Source organism: Haemorhous mexicanus, chromosome 2, assembly GCF_027477595.1.
Source record: "Haemorhous mexicanus isolate bHaeMex1 chromosome 2, bHaeMex1.pri, whole genome shotgun sequence".
NCBI classification, from domain to species: Eukaryota; Metazoa; Chordata; class Aves; order Passeriformes; family Fringillidae; genus Haemorhous; species Haemorhous mexicanus.
In genome coordinates, this window is record NC_082342.1 from 4742389 (window position 1) to 4760107 (window position 17719).

The 17719-nt window shown below is 44.0% G+C and overlaps 1 protein-coding gene across 1 annotated transcript; it reads right to left on the reverse strand.

Annotated features, from left to right (window-relative positions):
• Positions 1 to 1132: 1132 nt before the first annotated feature.
• STYXL2 (serine/threonine/tyrosine interacting like 2) lies at positions 1133 to 17318 on the reverse strand. The gene is made up of 6 exons (XM_059872196.1): positions 17180 to 17318; positions 16334 to 16471; positions 13407 to 13501; positions 12327 to 12558; positions 11351 to 11568; positions 1133 to 9408 (listed from the first exon to the last, which is right to left on the reverse strand). Exons 2-6 carry the CDS (start codon positions 16450 to 16452, stop codon positions 6581 to 6583), a joined length of 3492 nt encoding a protein of 1163 aa, XP_059728179.1. The 5' UTR covers positions 16453 to 16471; positions 17180 to 17318; the 3' UTR covers positions 1133 to 6580.
• Positions 17319 to 17719: the final 401 nt, after the last annotated feature.

Genomic DNA, 17719 nt, shown 5'->3' on the forward strand with positions numbered 1-17719 from the left:
CAAATTTGCAATAATCAAATGGAGAGATCACAAATCTTTAAAATGAGGCAAGAGGTGCCCTGAAGTGTACAGCTGTAAAAAGTTATAAAAAGTTCTTGCAGCCATTGTTATTTTCTTATATCACTCATAAACCTGAAAATACTCTTAAGACATTAAGCTGCAGGTTGATGGTGTTGGCAGCTGGGTGATCCTACAAAAATTACAGTTCCTTTAAATGTTTCTGTCTTCTAATTAGTATCACCTAAGTCTTGTTTCAGTTTTATGCCAACACATATGCCCTCCTGACTGGAGTCATCCTTCCTGTCATGGTTACTTGTGCAGAGTCCTTGGTAAGTTTGAATCAGGTTTTAAGATTTATTGATCTGGCCTTGTCCATTCTGTGGTGTGTTCTTTGATTTAATTTAATGACCATAAAGCATTCAGGCATGTTAGCATGAAGGGTGCACTGGAAAGAAATAAGTGATTGATTGATTGATTGATTGATTGATTAAGTAGAGACAATGTTCTCTTTATAGTTAACAATTAAGTTAGTTTTCTATCACACACATTTGTGTCTTCCTGGGCACACAGATCTTAACTAAAAGTAAACCAGTCTACCTGCAGATATGAATCAGATGTGGAAGCAGTTATGTTCTTGTGTAAGGATTAAAATTGTCTGTTTTAAAGATACATGCAAATAAAAATGAAATGCAATCCAGAGGGGAAGGTTCAAAGCACAAACAGGATGTCCCTCCTCCAGTTCTATAAGACAGTTTTCACATCACCACACTTGGATAGTCCTGGGAAGAACTGAATTCATATTGTTGCCTGCTTTTATAAGTCACAAATAATGTTTTCTCTTTATATCTGTGTGTGGTTTTGTGTGTGTGTGCACCCTGCGGCAGAGGTACAGCAGTCACATGAAAACACCAAGCTCAGAAGCTACTGAGTGGTTGTAACAGGAGGATAGCTAGAAACAACATGAAATCAGCTCCTAAATATGTTGAAATGTACCAAAGAACAAAAGGCAGCCTAAGCAAAAAAAACCAAAAAAACAAACAAACCAGAAAACAACAAAACCAACCACAATGACAGGGTGCTCATTCAAGCAGATTATGCTGGTATTGGCAGTACACAAGCTAAATACATGCACTTTCAACCTTTTTCAATTTATTACATGAAGTACAGGGTGACAAATATATTGGCATTTAAATTATTACTTCTGGGCAAATAAGTTAGAACCTTGCTGAAATGACTGGGGCAATTCACACACCATTTAGACCTATGCTCTCACCTCTCTAGAGAACAGTTTATTTGTTACTCATACTTCCCATTCTGGAAGTTTTCTTCAGAATTAGAACAGCCAGAGATCAGACCCACTTTCATTTTTCTACATGACAAGTGAAATTCCAGAGAATAGGTAGGTAGCTCTCAAAGAGATTTTGCAGGATTACATGAGTATGCAGTGTCTGTTTCCAAGCCCTAGACTATATTAATCACATGCTTTCAGTACCTTTGTTGGATTGTCTATAAATTTTAAAAGGTCATGGATATTGTGTTTTCACATTATAATGTCTATATTGAATGTATTCCAGCTACACCCTTTAAGGAAAGGCAGGCAATGCAACATAACCTTCCCAAATAAAACTTTTTGTCTCATAATTCACTTAGCTCTCCACCACAGCTAATGTGTAAGCATTTCTCAAGGAGCTGTAAAGGAAGGAAATGGTGCTAAACTCTTTTTAAAATTATCCAGTCTAAGCTAGTGCTGCATGCAATAAATCACATTGTCCTGAAATTCCTAGATGGGGGAAATGGGCCATGGCCCCAGAGCTATCAGTATTACAATGCAAAATGCAGCTCTTACAGTAGGAATAACATATTTCTGGCACATTTCCACTTCAAACTTGCTTGTACCACACTGAATTCCCAATCCAGCACCGATGTCATTTTATCATCGGTGTCCCACTAATGTCTCTCACTCTTTCCATTTCTACCAGTCCCTTTCACATTTTTCACAGACTTTTAACTTCTTTGTATCTCCTTTCTTCCCACAGATGTTGCCTCCTAACCTTTTCCCAGACATTGATACATCTAAACAAATTAATACTTTTGCATTGGCTTCTTTGGTTTACATTTGTATCTTCCTGTCTTTGACCACTGTAGGTTCCCTTCTCAATTTGTCTATTGTCTTCAGATCTGTTTTTGAACATTTATCTCCTAGCTCTCTGACTTTCATCACTTTCTTATTTCTTACTTCAAGCAGATCAACATCAAGTGGGTTTCTCTCTCATCTATTCCTCCTTAACTTCTTTGCTTCCTACATCCTTTGAGTTTCTACCTTGTTCAAAGGACATTAAGGAAACAGAGCAGTAGAAATGGGAGGATGGCTGTGGAAAAATGCAGAAGGACTTAATGTGACAGAGAGATTGAGAACTAAGATGACAGATGAAATTCAAGGCTAATAAATGTAAAACATTACAAATAAGAAAACTTAACATATAAAATGATGATCTCACAGCTGACCATTGCCATCCAACAAGATTTGGTGTATAAAACAAGTAGTTCTATGAAAACATCACTCTGGTGCTCAGCAACAGCCAAAAGAACATGTAGACTGTTAGCAGTCAATAGAGAAGGAATAGAAAAGAGAAAAGAAAGGTCAATATGCTTTAGGATAAATCCCTGCCACACCTGCACCCTGGATACTGCATGAGGATTTGGTCCCTCATCTCAAACATGACAAAGCAGCACTAGAAAGGGTTCAGAGAAAAATGGCCAGGACAAGGAAGAGACATGGGGCAGCCCCTATATGAGGAATAAGTAATTCAGGTGAAAAACCAGAGAATTAAGGATGGGACAGAATGACTGAAGGGGGGCTAAAATCTCGTGGGACATGTAGATACTAAACAGACACTAGATTGGCATTGAAGGCTAGTGGGCAGAGGGATCAGAACAGGCAGAAAGAAGATGGCTTAGCATTTTGTGTGCAGTAACTTGTGGGACTTCTTGCTACAAGAGGTCACAGAGGCTAGTGGGTACGAGGCTATAGTGGTTATAACTCAAAAATTACTAGGCGCTTACATAGAAGGAAAACCTATTAAGGGCTATTAAATACAAAAATATCACACCTGGCTTAGGAAATCCTTGAGTTGCAAATGATTAGAAGCTGGAAGATCATGCTGGGGAAATAACACTTTTATCACTGTATATATTCTTCCCTAGGTATTCGCTGTTGTTCTCTATCAGAGACAGGATATTGAGCCAGATGGACCTTTGGTCTGACCCCATACAGCCTTTCTTATGTTCTTGTGTTTATATTCTTAACTGACCGTACGGATGTTCCTTTCACTTTCACCTTCCACTATACAATGCCAAAAAACCCCTCCTCCCTACAGCAGCAAACTGAGAGGGAGAAAAAATATCAGTCCCAGCACATCTTTGCTGAAAAATCCTTCATAGATAAATTTAGGTACTTATTTACTCTTTTAATCTACTGTCAGACTGGTGTCATTGCTGAGAAACCATTCACTCTGCAGCTCTGGTCACCTGAAACAATCTGTGCAGACCTCTCCCCTTTCAGCAATTCCTTATCTCCTTCTAAATTCTCATCTTAAAACCTGACTTTCTAGCCTGCCTTCAACCCCTCCATTTCTGTCTCTCCTGGTTATTGGTCTTATGACTGAATGCTTTAATATTTTCACCATGCAAGGTCTTTATGTCACTGTTGCATGTAATTTATACCTGTGAGCTGGAGCCTTTCCCATCTTGCTTTCAAGCACTGGCCATATACTGCATGGAGTCCAAAATGATCCCCACCCCCTTATTGCTTTGGGGGTTTGGCTTTATTAACAAGGATATAAGCAATAAGAAAATAAAGTTCAGCTATTTCTAAGGCTTCTCCCTCATGGCTGCTCAGCCAGCATCTTAGATGGCCTCTCCCCAGCAAACCATTTTTATCTCCCTTTTACACAAGTGAACTAATAAGCCACCTACCTCAATGAGTCAGCAGAACCCACTTAACCCTTTCTCACAAGGGTCAAAACTCGCTATCAGGATGGTCTGGCTCAGACTTGTTACAGAACCATATTCTGCCCCTTGGTCTTGAATAATTTATTTGTGCAGCAGACCTAGATTAGTGTTTAAATCAAAATGCTGCCCAAACAAAGGCTGTGCTGTACAGTGCAAAATGAAACCAATTACTACATCATCTACTGCTCGTCTTTTACAGCGAGAGATGCCCCCTGCAGTACTGCAGAGGACAGGCTTGTCTGCTGGGAACATCCAGGCACAGGAAGCAGGAGAGGGATTTTTCAGAGGGAATCAGCCTTTGATAAAAAAGTAAATTCAGTGCCAGAAGGTATTGCACACTTCCACTTTGATCCATCAAAACTTAAGACCTTTTCTAGGATGAAATTAAAGCAAGCTCCAAATATGTCTATGCAGAGCTGTTTTCTGCGGAGCAACTTGACCAGGGATGAAGGAAAGAAGAAAATGCCTATCCTAACACACACTGCAGAAATTCAATATAAATTCTCAGAATGTGGCTCAAGGCCTGGAATTTCACTACTTTAAAAATAGCAACTCACAGAAATATGCAGAAAAAGGGATGCATTGTATTATATATTATTTTATAGTAGAAGAGCATTATAAACCATAGAGCATCTCTGCATGCCTGAAACATTAGCACAACCATGTTCCTTATGTATTTCAGAAATGTAATCTGAGTTTACTAAAAAAAAAAAAAAAAACCACCAAAACAACCCACACAAGTAAGTGATTTCTCTTATTTTTCTACCTTTGTTACTGGTTAATCACCTGATTGTGAGACTCCATTCACCTGACAATAAGTAGCTATCATTTACCCCAGTCCTGGCTGCCAGAAAGAATCATCTTTATCTTCAGAGAAGCAGGGATAATGTCTGATCAGTGAGTTATAGTTGAGAGAAATGATTCTAAGTTTAGGAAAATTGCCAGCTGCATTTTGTTATCAGTAACCATTATTTAGATAGCATTGCTGATGTGTGTAGCGCCATACAGACAGGGACAAAGAGCAGGCCCTTGCCCTGTGGAGCTTGCTGTCTGTATTACACAATTAAAATAGGGAGAGGTACTAGCATAATGGTAATGGTGAGCTCTAAGCATCACAGTGGGAGGGAGAAGAGATTACAAGAAAAAGACAAACTTCCTGTGAGAAAGTGCTACTGCATCATCCCTCCATTGTTGTTTTAGATTCAGCTCTGCCAGAGGGCTTTCTTGGTTCAAAATACAGTCTGTACAGAAGAGGGAACTGATAATTCCAGAGCCAAAGTCAGTAGAAACCGGCCTATGTGCTTATAAGAGAGGTGGAGGATGTTGACTGGTAAGGGTTGGGTGCTGTGGTGTGGAAAGACACACAAGTGATGCTGTGGCAAGCTGGTGGGTTGTGTCACACAAGCTCACAAGGCTCTGTAGGGCATGGAAAGACCCGAGGCTCTTAACCTGGAGTACTCAGTTACCATGGAGGCTGGGCTTCTTCCTGTGTAGCTCAGGATACAAAGAACACTTTAACTGTAAGATGCCATTTGAACCTACCACCACTTCCTAAAAACAAGCTTCCAGGTGCCGCCTTCACAGACACACAATTTCTCCTTAGGTGCACAATACCTTACACCTATGGTCTAATTAAGCAATTTTATTATGAGGTCAGTTTGTGTATTGCTCTTTTCTTTCAAGCAATCATGTTGAAAATTAATCTGACTATAAACATGAAAGCACCAATTTAGCTGAGCTGCATACATAAACCAAAGAGAAGTCAATACTCAGAAACCCAGCCTACACTAATACTAATCCTAACTCTATCTCTTTAACTACATCAAAAAAAGATTTTTGGATGGCTGCTAATATTACTGTGTTTTTCCTTTGTTGACCTGAAGTTATTAGGAGGAACCAACCATACTGGAGCAGAGATGACTCTATCTAATGGAAAACAATGAATACATTCATTACTGCACTTAACTTCTAAACAGGAGGCATCTTCTTTGTTCTAGCATTCCACTTTGCTTCTGCTACTTAGTAAAGTAGAACATGTATTCCCCTGAACTGTCTTATTTCTCTAGACATTCGTAAGGCTGGTGCAGAAAATGGAGCCTACCTGGTAATATCTTCTCAGTCATATAAAGTAAAGCTGATTAAGAGAAAAACATTCTTTAAGTTCCTAGAAAAGGCTGTTGGCTTCTTCCATTTATGATCAAAAAGATCCTAGAAAAAACATGTCCAGTCTTTAACGACACTAGGAAATTGAAATAACCAAAATGGGATGTGATTGGTCTTTTGACTTGAGGTGTCACCGTTACCTGCTTTTGCTGCTGAAACATCGTCTGGCTCCTAATGGCTTCTAACATTGTGTTCCTACCTACATTGATCATTTAATACTAGCATCTTCTTTCTGACAAACCACAAACACTTGCAGAACTTGACCTCTTCCCTTCATTGCTTTTGATTAAGAAGAGAACTATCTGCAGGAAATGCCCTACAAACCACAAAGGATTATCAAAAATATAATGAGTGAGTGATTCAGGGACTCTGTGGCTCTGCTTGTGTTCCTGTAGTCTGATCTTGGTCACTCTTCCCTTCTCCGCTGGAGCTTTGCTGTAGTTTCTTCTAGTCGGCTTCTCCAAGCAGCAATAATGGCATCATCATCCATCTCTTCTTCCTCTTCTTTACGCGTGCTTCGCCTGTACTGAGAGACCTGCCTAGATGCAAACCTTTCTTCACTTTGCTCCACTTTTGCCTCCTTCTTTCCATCCTCTTCAGACTTTGAAAAGCTTTGGGTGAACTTTCTCTTTGCTCCACATTCTGACACGTCTGACCTGGCCTCCTCTTCACATGCCTCCACATGATGAGCTCTTACTCGGCTCTGTGTAGATGGTTCAGGGGATTCAGAGTCAAAGGGTGGTTCAGGTGACTGGCTGAAAACATGCAGCTCTGGGCTGTTTCCTCTGGAACTTGTCTCACTGACCCTGGACCTAGTGAACTTGTACATCTTTTTGTCCTCTTTTGCAGAAGCAGAGGAAAACCTTGACATGGTTCTCAGTGAATCTCCTGTTGACTCGTAGGAAGAACAGCTATCTAGCTCTTTTCTTTGGGATCTGCAGAATCTGTAACTGGATGTCTCAGAATCCATCTGTCTAACTTTGGATGATCTATATTTCTCTCTAGCTTTCTCAGTCTGATCATAATATGACGGTGGTTCTCTTTCTGCTTTCAGGCCATTGAGCCACTTGGTAATATCAGTATCTACCTCTGACTTTGGCGCACCTGAGGTTGCAGGTTGACTGGACAGATCAAAGACTGCATCAGTTCTGTCAAAATCTGCTTGCAAGGGACGCCTGTGGTTGTTTGTTGTACTCTCTCTATCCTCTTCTGTTTCATTTTCCTCTGCTTTGGTCACCTTTTTTTTAAACAAAGTGCTGCGTTTATTGTCTCTGATCACCTTTTCAATTTGATAGTCTGACATTTTTTCTCTCATTTCCATTTGCATCTCCTTCTCCTTCCTCCTGAGTTTCTTTAGGTCAACATCATCAGCAAAGAGGCTGTACAGTGGTTTGCTTGTCTGGGTCATGCTCATGTTTGAAGTAGTCCCTTCAGTCCTTGCGCTCACAGAGGTGTTGCAAGACAGCACAGACTGAGACTCAGCCCTGCGCAGGTCCTGCTGGTGGAGCTGAGAGGCAGCGAGGGATGAGCCACTCTGAGCACTGAGAAGAGAAACCTTGTCATCATCTGCTCGCCTGCCAAGGTCTCCTGACAGGGAGGCCATGGCGGACGATGGACGGGACAGCATCAGGATCTCATTCTGCTTTTGAGCAATGGTTTCACTGACCACGTTAGCAATCCAGTTCTGAATGCTTGCCATGGATATTGTGTCACCTGGGCCAACTGGGAGATTGGGAAGGGGTATATTTGGCAGCTGCATTGCTCCAGTACAACTCCTGGCCTGCGACAAAGATGAATGATTTGTCTGCATGCTCAGGGCAGAAGCTGCATCGTCGGCAGCGCTTGCAGAAGGTGCTGAAGGCCAGAAAGCTGACAGGGGAATACTCCCACTCATTGTACTCTCTGTCTCCCAGCTGCACATGGACTGGCTTTCTTCTAAAATTTTCTTTGAACGTTCAAGGAGCTCTACACGCCTCTGCTTCTTTTTAGCTGAAGCTGAATCCTCAGTTTTGGCAAATTCCACAAATTCCTCCTTGCTGCTTTCACTGCCCACCTTCTTCTGCCGCTTCATTTTCCAAGCCTGGTAAGCAGTCAGATCAATATCTGACAAACTCTTCCCTTCTGTTTCCTCCTGACCTGCCTGGCTGCCATTCTCTGCTGGAGATGGTGCAGATGATGGTTCTAAATCCTTCTTGTGAAAGCCAAACTGGATCCTCTTGACCTTCCACCTTTCTAGAGGAGTCAACTTGTCCTTGTTCTTTTGGCAGAAATTGTAGAAGGAGCTACAGGAGGAGTCTGAAAACACACTCTCCTCATCCACATCCCTCTCCTTTCTTCCTGTTTCTGGGGATTGTCTCTCCCCACAGGTTTTATTCCTAGAATGATACCTCTGAGCAGCTTCTTTCTCAATCTCCAGAAGCCTCTGATTCCACATGTCCCAGGTGCTCTCAGAAGACATGGAGTCTGTGCGGCTCCTCCTCATCCTGCTAAAGCTACTGGCTTCCAGCTGCTTTTTTAGGGTTCGGATCTCAAAACTGCTCACACTCTCAACATCACTGAATTCACCTGATGGGTAAGGTCTTCCTCCCATGCTGCATTCACCATCCTCCTCCCTGGCTCTACCTGCCATCTGATATTTCTCATTTCTGCGCTGCCAATCATGGATCCTCCGTTCCACATCCTCATCAGATTGTTCCTCTTCCTGATCCAGATGCTTTGGAGATGTTCTTCTTTCATGGTGAACTCCTGCTTCCTTTGCAGATAGGCCTTGTTTCCTCCTCCATTCCTCATACAATTGTTCCTCTTCCTCCTCAGTGATCAGGGTAGAGTGTTTGGAAACCCAACTAGTTTTTTCCACAGATGAAGAGCTCATAAAACTACCTAGAATGCTGCTGGTGTCCTCTTCTTCTACTGTGATGGAGTGGGCTTTGGCTCCCTTGATGCTCCCTGAGTCCCCATCTCCAGACAGCCGTGAAGAAGTCCCTGCACAGGGAAGAGGACTTTGGCTTGGAGTCACGTCCTCCTCTCCAGAACGCTCCAGCTCTCGCTCCTCCAAGAGCTGCTCATTGAGCTCCCGCAGCTGCTTCAGGAAGCCATCGTTGGGATAGATGGCACGCTTCTTCCTCAGGGTCATCAGAGCCTCCAGAACAGTCATGTGGTGGTAGATCATCAGGTAGGCAGCCACTAGCACAGCTGAGCGGCTGATCCCCATCTCACTGCTGACAAGGATTTTGCCTACAGACAGTGAATATGAAAGGCATCAGCTATCTCCAATAACAGACAGGATGCTCTGGTATGTAGCACAAAAGCATTCTCTGCATAGTGTTAAAAACTACACCGATTGTATGTTTCAGAGACTGAAACCAACAATAAATATTCACTAGTTTTACCTTAATAAAAATCTGGATGCATATGAATAAAAAGCACATTAGTCTCAAAAACTGTGGGCAGGCACATTTCTAAACAATCTAAATAGTATTTGTATTTTCGTCTACATACTTCACTTACTCAAATAGTCAAAAAGCTTATAATAGGTACTAGAAAGGCAAGTGAGATATTCTTGACTTGCTGGCTGACATAGGGTCAGACATTTAAGCTTTCCATGCTTTTTTCTCAATATGTGAAAAGTGAGATATTAGCATTAGCCTCCAGGAGGGTAATGGGAAGATAAGGAAGAAACTTATTTTTTCTATAAGAAACATTATAGGACTTAAATAACAAATTTATATTAATCTAATAGTATTTTTGCCAGAATCTAGATCGGTTTTGCAAGGTACCCTCAAAAAATTACATTGAAGACTGGCTGGAGGCCAAGTCCTCCAAGAACAGAACCAAGTAACTATCAGAAAAGAGCTGATTTTGACTCTGACAAACTGATTCAGATGCTTCAAACTACAGGGACCACTGTCCTGCACCAGTAACTGTATAAGCAAGAATCAAAACTGAGGATCTGCTTTATTTTATAGCATTTACTACCTCTTGCAGAAAACCAAGCTTTGGCACAGACAAATTGTTTGGGGTTTAAGTTACTTGTATGGCAAATTACAGCAAAAGAAAAGCTTGTAAATATGAAGAGAGTGTAAATGAGGCTTTGCTAGCTTGCAAACAACTGAAATTACTGTTTCTAAATGTGTGATAAACTCCAGTTTAATCAATCTGTTTGCACTGAAACTTAAGGAAGCCAATTTAAGCATCATCTTTCTAACTGCTGATATGTTACCACAAGAGGTTTACCTAATGAACCTCTTCCAACAATCCTGAAATCTCTTTAATACCTTAGCATCAAAAGTCTTGGTTGCCTTCCAAGTGCTTTACCAGCCAGCTAAGCCAATCTAATAGCTCACAAAGAGGGGGAGATCTCCTTCCTTTCATTTCTTCCAAGGCTTGTCTGCCTTGGTGCATCCTCCTCATGTTGTTGAGCTATTAAAACTGGCTCAACGTTCCTTGCATACTTACAAAACTTTACACTTTTCTTACTTTCACTACTGCTAGGAGGTGATCTGTTGCCTCTCTACAGAAATGAGATTAATTGACAATTTATATGAAGAATATCAGTGATATCACAGACCCTGGTGCTTCTTTCAATACTGAACTGCAAAAAGATATTTCTAAAGGTCCACTGAATTTGCAACAAAATAACCAGTGTGCACTGGAAGTCCACAGAATAACAGTTGCCATGGAATTGAAGTCCAGCAAATCTGACAGCAGCCTGGGTCTAGACACCCGGAGGTTCAACTCAGCCACTTGGATTGTTCTAGTAAATCAGCCTGGTTTTTTGCATCATGATGAAACTGAAACGTGCAGGGTACAGGAATATACCTATATCTCTCTATATATATAGTATTATAAAGTATCAATATTTTAAAAACATGTATTAGAGCAGGGATTCTACTCTTTGCTATTAGTCAGGTTTTTACAAATCAGCTGCAGGAGCTGACTTGCAGCCACTTTGAACCTGAAGCCATGGGGCTGCTGGGCTGCCTCCCCTTACCAGTTTGCTCCTTCCTGTTTTGAATGAGACTGGGCAGAAATGAGAAGGAGGTTCACTGTCATGCAGAGGGCAAAGGCTCTGCCTTCTACCCCATTACAAATGTGGCATATCAGCTGTTTATCAGAGTAAGGTTTCTCCCTGTTAATTCCCAAGCAACCTGGAACCACTTCAATCTTCTCCTCTTACCTCTGTAAGTCAGCAGGGCTTCATCAAGGAATTCTGCAGCTGGGCGGAAATGTTTGGAGATATCTGTATCTGGAAAATCATCCACTTCAATGCCCAGGTACTGGATATTGAGACCATTGTAGAAACTTGCTCCTGTGTAGACACCTGTGCCATGAGCTGCATTCAGGACATGGGTGATCCCCAGTCTCTTCAAACGGCTTTTGTTCACTGCAACGCTTCTGCAGAAAAGGAAAAAACATGTTAGATATCAGTGCTCCTATTTCAGGTGGGAAAACAGTTGCATGCTACAAGGTCTACATAACTCCCAGTCCATGCAACTCATTCAGCATGAGGCACTACTCAGACCTTAATGTCCTTTGAGAGTTCTACAGGTATCCCTTTCCAATACCCACTGCGAGAAGAAAACAAGAAGCATTCATTCGCCTGTGAGCCATATGCTGTGTTTCCACTCCAGCTTGGTTTGAAATTCATACTGCCATCCTAGGTTCAGGCCATGTACTTATTTATCAATTTTTGCCACTCCATAATTGATGCTTTACTCTATATCCCCTTCTAATTCTGTCTGGTCACTTACACAGGTATCTCATACAGCTGAACAGTGGTACAGGAGACCTAATCATGTTTACTTGACATTTGCTTTGACATTACCTTTTTAAGTCCCTTTCACATAACAAAGACTTTAGTTCCATTTTTAGGGCCAAATTCCAATCAGAACAGTGGAATTTGGGCTTATTTGTCTTTTCCTCTCTTAAACTGTTGAAGCATCTAAACGGCATAGGAAAGCTGCGGATTCTATTCCAGAAGTATTTACTTTCCAGTGCATAGAGATTTCTGTGAGCACAGTCTGAAAAACACTTTAGGGCTCTCTAGGGATGAAAGGTATTAGATGCATGTAATACATGTTATGCCTTCAATGGTTCCATTTGACCCTTTACTGGGAATCTCGTGCAACTTGATGACAGAAGCCAACACTCACTTTTCTGCTATGAAGACATTAGGCCAGACTTCATCCACAGCGTCCCTGGGGGTCTCCAGCCTGTCCTTCATGAGTGCCCTCTGCAAGTCCATCACACACGGCGTGTTAAACAAGCTGGTGTCATCAATCTTCTCCTTAACTCGGTTGTACAGGTCCTCCACCATCAGCTGCTGTGCAGACTCCAACATCCTGGGACACACCGAGTCCACCCTGATGTCCTTTGTCTTCAGCTCTGGAATAAACCGACATTGTAACTAAAAGCACACAAAAACAATGCAAATGTATGAGCAATCATAACTTGTGCCTGGGACAAGCCTTGTGGCTTTTCTTCCCCAGAAATACCACCCTGTTCTGTCTGCAATGTGGGCAGGTACTTGTTCACCTAGGAACTGCCTCAGGGTAATCAGCAATGAGAAGGGCACATTGCACTCAGCCCCACATTGGCCAAAGGCCTGGGAGTTAAGGGCACCTTATTCCAGGCCCGGAAGAGTGCAGCTGCTGCCTGTGCCTTCCTCAAGAGGGGATGTGGAGAGGGAGCTGCTGGGCTCTTCTCCCTGGTATCCAGTGATCAGACATATGGGAATGGTTCAAAGCTGAGCTGGGGAGATTCAGACTCGACATAGAGAACCACTTTTTCTCTAAGAGGGTGGTCAAACACTGGAACAGGCTTCCTAGGGAGGTGGCTAATGCCCCATCCTTGACAGTGTTTAAGAGATATTGGACAGTGCCTTAATAACATGATTTAACTTTTGGTCAGCCCTGATAGTTGGACTTAGATGATCACGTTTGTCCTTTAAACTGAAATACTCCATTTTGTTCTGTTCTATTCCATTCTACTCTAATTTAGTTTGCTGCAGCAAGCAACCAGCACTCAAACTTTTACCCCTGCAGTACACAATTCTGCCACAGATTCATTGCACAGCTTTAAGGGAGTTCACCAAACGTTTCTGTAAGTTGTTCTTTCTTTCTCTACTTCAAATGGAGTTTTCTCATAAGGGTTTTTTTATCATTTAGGATCTGTAGATGAGAAAGGCAAAACAAGTGCAACTTCAGGTCTCTGTAACTTACATAGTCTCTTACCTTCACTGATGATTTGTTTGGCAGCCACAGCAGATGACAGGTGGATTGGCTCCATGAAGATGCTCTCTGTGTCTGTCTCTGATATCACTGAATACCTGCCAACAACCACACTGCCAGTTAAGCAAATGCCCTCCACTGGGATCCCATCCCCAGGACTTTAGCCCTCTTCACCCATTCCAAAAAAGAACAGCAGGGAACTGGAGCAGGGAAGATTCCTTGATTGTAGAAGGGAAGTCCCAGCTCTTCTCCCACATCTCATTCCCACCCCAATCTCTAGCATGGTACTACAGGCTTCAAAGATGCCTTGGCATGCAGTGTTTGCAGGATGCAGACAGGTCCCATGGGGAGAAGCTGCAGTGGGCTGGGAGTACAATCAAATTGCCTGATGGAGGAGTTTATGGGCAGGGAAGATCAGTTTCTGGTTTGAGACTGGGAGGGGGATGGATGACAAGAAATAGTCTCACAAGTAACTCCCATTTAGACAGACAGACATAAACATGGCTCTAACTAGAATTTATTGAGTAATTCAAAACAGATTGTGCTAGAAAACTGTTGGGCTTTCTTTCTACCAGTTAATTGCCTGCAAGCATCCTTTGAATTACCACAAGCTGCAGTGCACTGAGATTGAAGCCCATGAATCTCTCCCTCAGTACTTTGTACCTTGGGCACTTCAGAGTATGAACCTGTGGTCAGTCTCTCCACTCAGTGTTGTGTAATTGTGGGTCAGAAACCACTATGACACCCACAAACACATTTGAAGTGTTATTTGACATAGTGTAATAAGTTTTTGTTTAGCAAAAAAAGGCCACAACCTTAAAAACAAGTATATTTCTCTCTGAGTCCACCTATACAGTCCAAGAAGATTCAGTCTCTCAGTTAGACCATCTTAAAATATTTCACAGAGCTTTTTCCCTGATCTACACCCTCTACACTGCCTTCCAAATAGATGGTACAAATCACTAGGACAAGTTTGCTGCCATCACAGAAGCTCTCTGGCAATGCAAGGCTTGCAGACTGTTTTTGTTTAATTAAAGCAGGAGAGGGAAGGTGATTAATATGCAGTCAGGGTGCAGCAGTGTCTGGAGAGCTGAACTGCTTTCAGGCTCCAGAATCAAAACAGAGGGCACAGCCATTGGAAACCACTTAACAGGCTCATCCAGGTCATTTAGTTGAGTTCCAGCACTTGTCAACCGTGACTGAAAGTAATCCTTTTCTAGTTCTTCAAAGGAGTTTACGAGATGAGCAAGGGGAGTCTCAGTCTCATTTACAGGAGCTGACACAAATTTGCAGCTATGCCCTGCCTTTGATTCCTTTTGCCTCCAAGCTCAATAAAAAGGTAACAGATGGCAAAAATCTGCCACCACAGCTTCAACACGTTTTACCTGTAGCTGCCCTGAGCATCTGTGAAACGCAGGCTGCCCAAGCCTGGGTCTTTCAAGGACCCCCTTCTGGGTGGGAAGGATCTTGCCATTTTCATCACTGTGTTTTGCCACTGACAGCAAGAAAAAAGGGAGGAAAAAAAGGAAAAGGGAAGGGAAGGTTTCGGGAAGGGAAGGGAAGGTTTCGGGAAGGGAAGGTTTCGGGAAGGGAAGGGAAGGTTTCGGGAAGGGAAGGGAAGGGAAGGGAAGGGAAGGTTTCGGGAAGGGAAGGGAAGGTTTCGGGAAGGGAAGGGAAGGTTTCGGGAAGGTTTCGGGAAGGTTTCGGGAAGGGAAGGTTTCGGGAAGGTTTCGGGAAGGTTTCGGGAAGGGAAGGTTTCGGGAAGGGAAGGTTTCGGGAAGGGAAGGTTTCGGGAAGGGAAGGTTTCGGGAAGGGAAGGTTTCGGGAAGGGAAGGGAAGGTTTCGGGAAGGTTTCGGGAAGGTTTCGGGAAGGTTTCGGGAAGGTTTCGGGAAGGGAAGGGAAGGGAAGGGAAGGGAAGGGAAGGGAAGGGAAGGGAAGGGAAGGGAAGGGAAGGGAAGGGAAGGGAAGGGAAGGGAAGGGAAGGGAAGGGAAGGGAAGGGAAGGGAAGGGAAGGGAAGGGAAGGGAAGGAACTGGCAAGATGTTTCTGTTCATTTTGAGTGACTGATGAGCAGTAGGAGAAAGCTCAATACATAATTTTACAATACATAATTTTACTTTATGTGAGCTCAGTGATCTTCCTAAACAATTTTGAAATACATGTGGTTAAATGAAATAAGTACTCAATTTTTCTGCAGTGTCCCACAGTTAGCAGGAAACATTTCATAACCTCCTACTTGTTGAGGGGCACTGGGGAAGGTTCTTTTCAAACTATCCTTACTCCTTGCTTTCAGCTAAAGCATCTCAAAGGTTACAGAAAGCCCTGCAGAGCATTTTGCTTTAGGAAAAGAGAACAAAGGGATGTATTTTTCCTTGTGTTAGGAGAAAACACATCTAATCATGCTTGTTTTGCTTGAGGTAACTCAATTTCTGCTTGCGCTGTGACAGCCTCCTGTTCAGTGCCTGAAGCCTGTAGCTAAAGTTGGGTCTGAATCAAACCCAAATCCCAAGACCCTTGGTCTTTCTGTGACTGGTAAAGCCTAACATCAACATTCAATAAATCCATCAAGTCCTTATAATGGACATAAAGATGAAGTTGAATTTGTGAAGAGTTGAAATAGGATCAGAAGTTTCAGCACAGGGGTATGAGAGGGTGAGACAGGAAAGAGGGACACCACCAGCCCATAGTAATCCTTCCTGCAGTTTATCCCTGCTGTGCACTCTCCCAGCAGGGTGGATTAATTAGTGCAGGAGCCCTGTCTCTGCAGGCTCTGTCTGAGCTGGCACACTGACCCCACCTCAGGGAGGGCAGGGAATCCCCGGGCTCAGCTTGGCCCAAGTGCCAGGGTAGAGGAGAGGAAGGAAGGAAAGCAGGGAAGGGCAGCAGCTCCCCTCTGCTGCCAGGAGCTGTGGCAGTGCCTGTGGACTCACCGGCTGGGCGAGGGGCTGCGCAGGTAATGGGCTTGCACAGCCTTCACATCCGGGCCCTCCACCTCCTCCTCCTCCTGGGGCACCGCCGGCTCGCTGTCCGAATCTCTGCCGCTGGCCATGGCGGCTGCTGGGGATCCGCTACGAGGAGCAGGGCAGCACGGAGAGCCATTACACAGGGCTGCGCAGGAGGCCATTCCCTGGCTCTGGGGCACAAGTGACAGGGGGGTACAGCAGAAGGGCTCCCACGCTCTGCTCCTGTGAGGAGCCCTTTCCACAAGGGCTGCACTGGCTCCTCTTCCAGGGCACCTGCCATTCCCAGGGCCTCACGCAGCTCCCTGGCTGCTGCCCAGCGAGCACCAATGCTCTTTTGCCTGTGAGTAAGGGTGCTGGAAGGCCAGGAAGGAAGGGGTGGCAGGGCAGAAACTCTATACTCGCCTGACCGCACGTGGTGGCTGGAAGGAGCTGTACTCAGCCAGAGGCGGGATGGAAGGAGAGTCAGGGGCAAGAAACATGAGATCTCGTGTCCCCAAAATTAAATGCTCCTAAAGCTTAAGGCCAAAGGAGCTTGAAGGTTTGGGACTTTGTCCTTGTAATCCTTTGTGTGGAGGCTGCTGTTCTCACACTGGGTGTGGGAGAGTGAGGCCACCACAGCTCAGTTAGGAACATGGAAACACAGCAGCCAACACTTGCCCTGGCCCAGGCAGAGGGACTCTTGCCTCAGAGCCACAAGAGGCAGTGACAGCTCCCATGGGCCCAGCAGCCAGGCTCAGGCCAGAGGATGGCAGCCGCGTGGTCACTTGCAGGGCAGCGAGCAGGGAGAAGGGTGAGCAAGGAAAGGGAACTTACCCCTGTGCCTGATGGCTCCACTGGGGGTCCCTGCTGGCAACACAGCAAAGGAGTCCACTGAAGACAGCAAGGAGCAGTATTGGGGGGGAAAGCAACCAGCTGCCCCCCTCTCACTCTCTCTACTGCTTCTTCATCGAGGGGCAGGACAACTGTTGGCACCAAACCTTTATCAGCTTTCTAAATATAGCTGTCCTGACACTGGCTGCTGGATTGCACAGGGAAGGAATTCAGTGCCTCACAGACAGCAGCTGGTCAAGCACTTAACTCCTTCCCTGCTGTAGGCTGGATCATTTCTCAGTTGCAGGAAAGAGTCCAGAGGCAGTGAGGCTGGACCTCTGCCTGCAGAGAGCCTCCAGGCAAGGGGGATCCCACCAGGCACAAACTGGAATGCAGGTATGACCTCTGATATCCTTGGGAAATGCAGTGCAGGCTGAACCCACTCCAACCTAACGGAAAGTAAGCTACCTGTCAACTACCTGGACTTCTGTATTGACTTTGGCATGGTCCCACACAATATTCTTACCTCTCATTTGGAGAGAG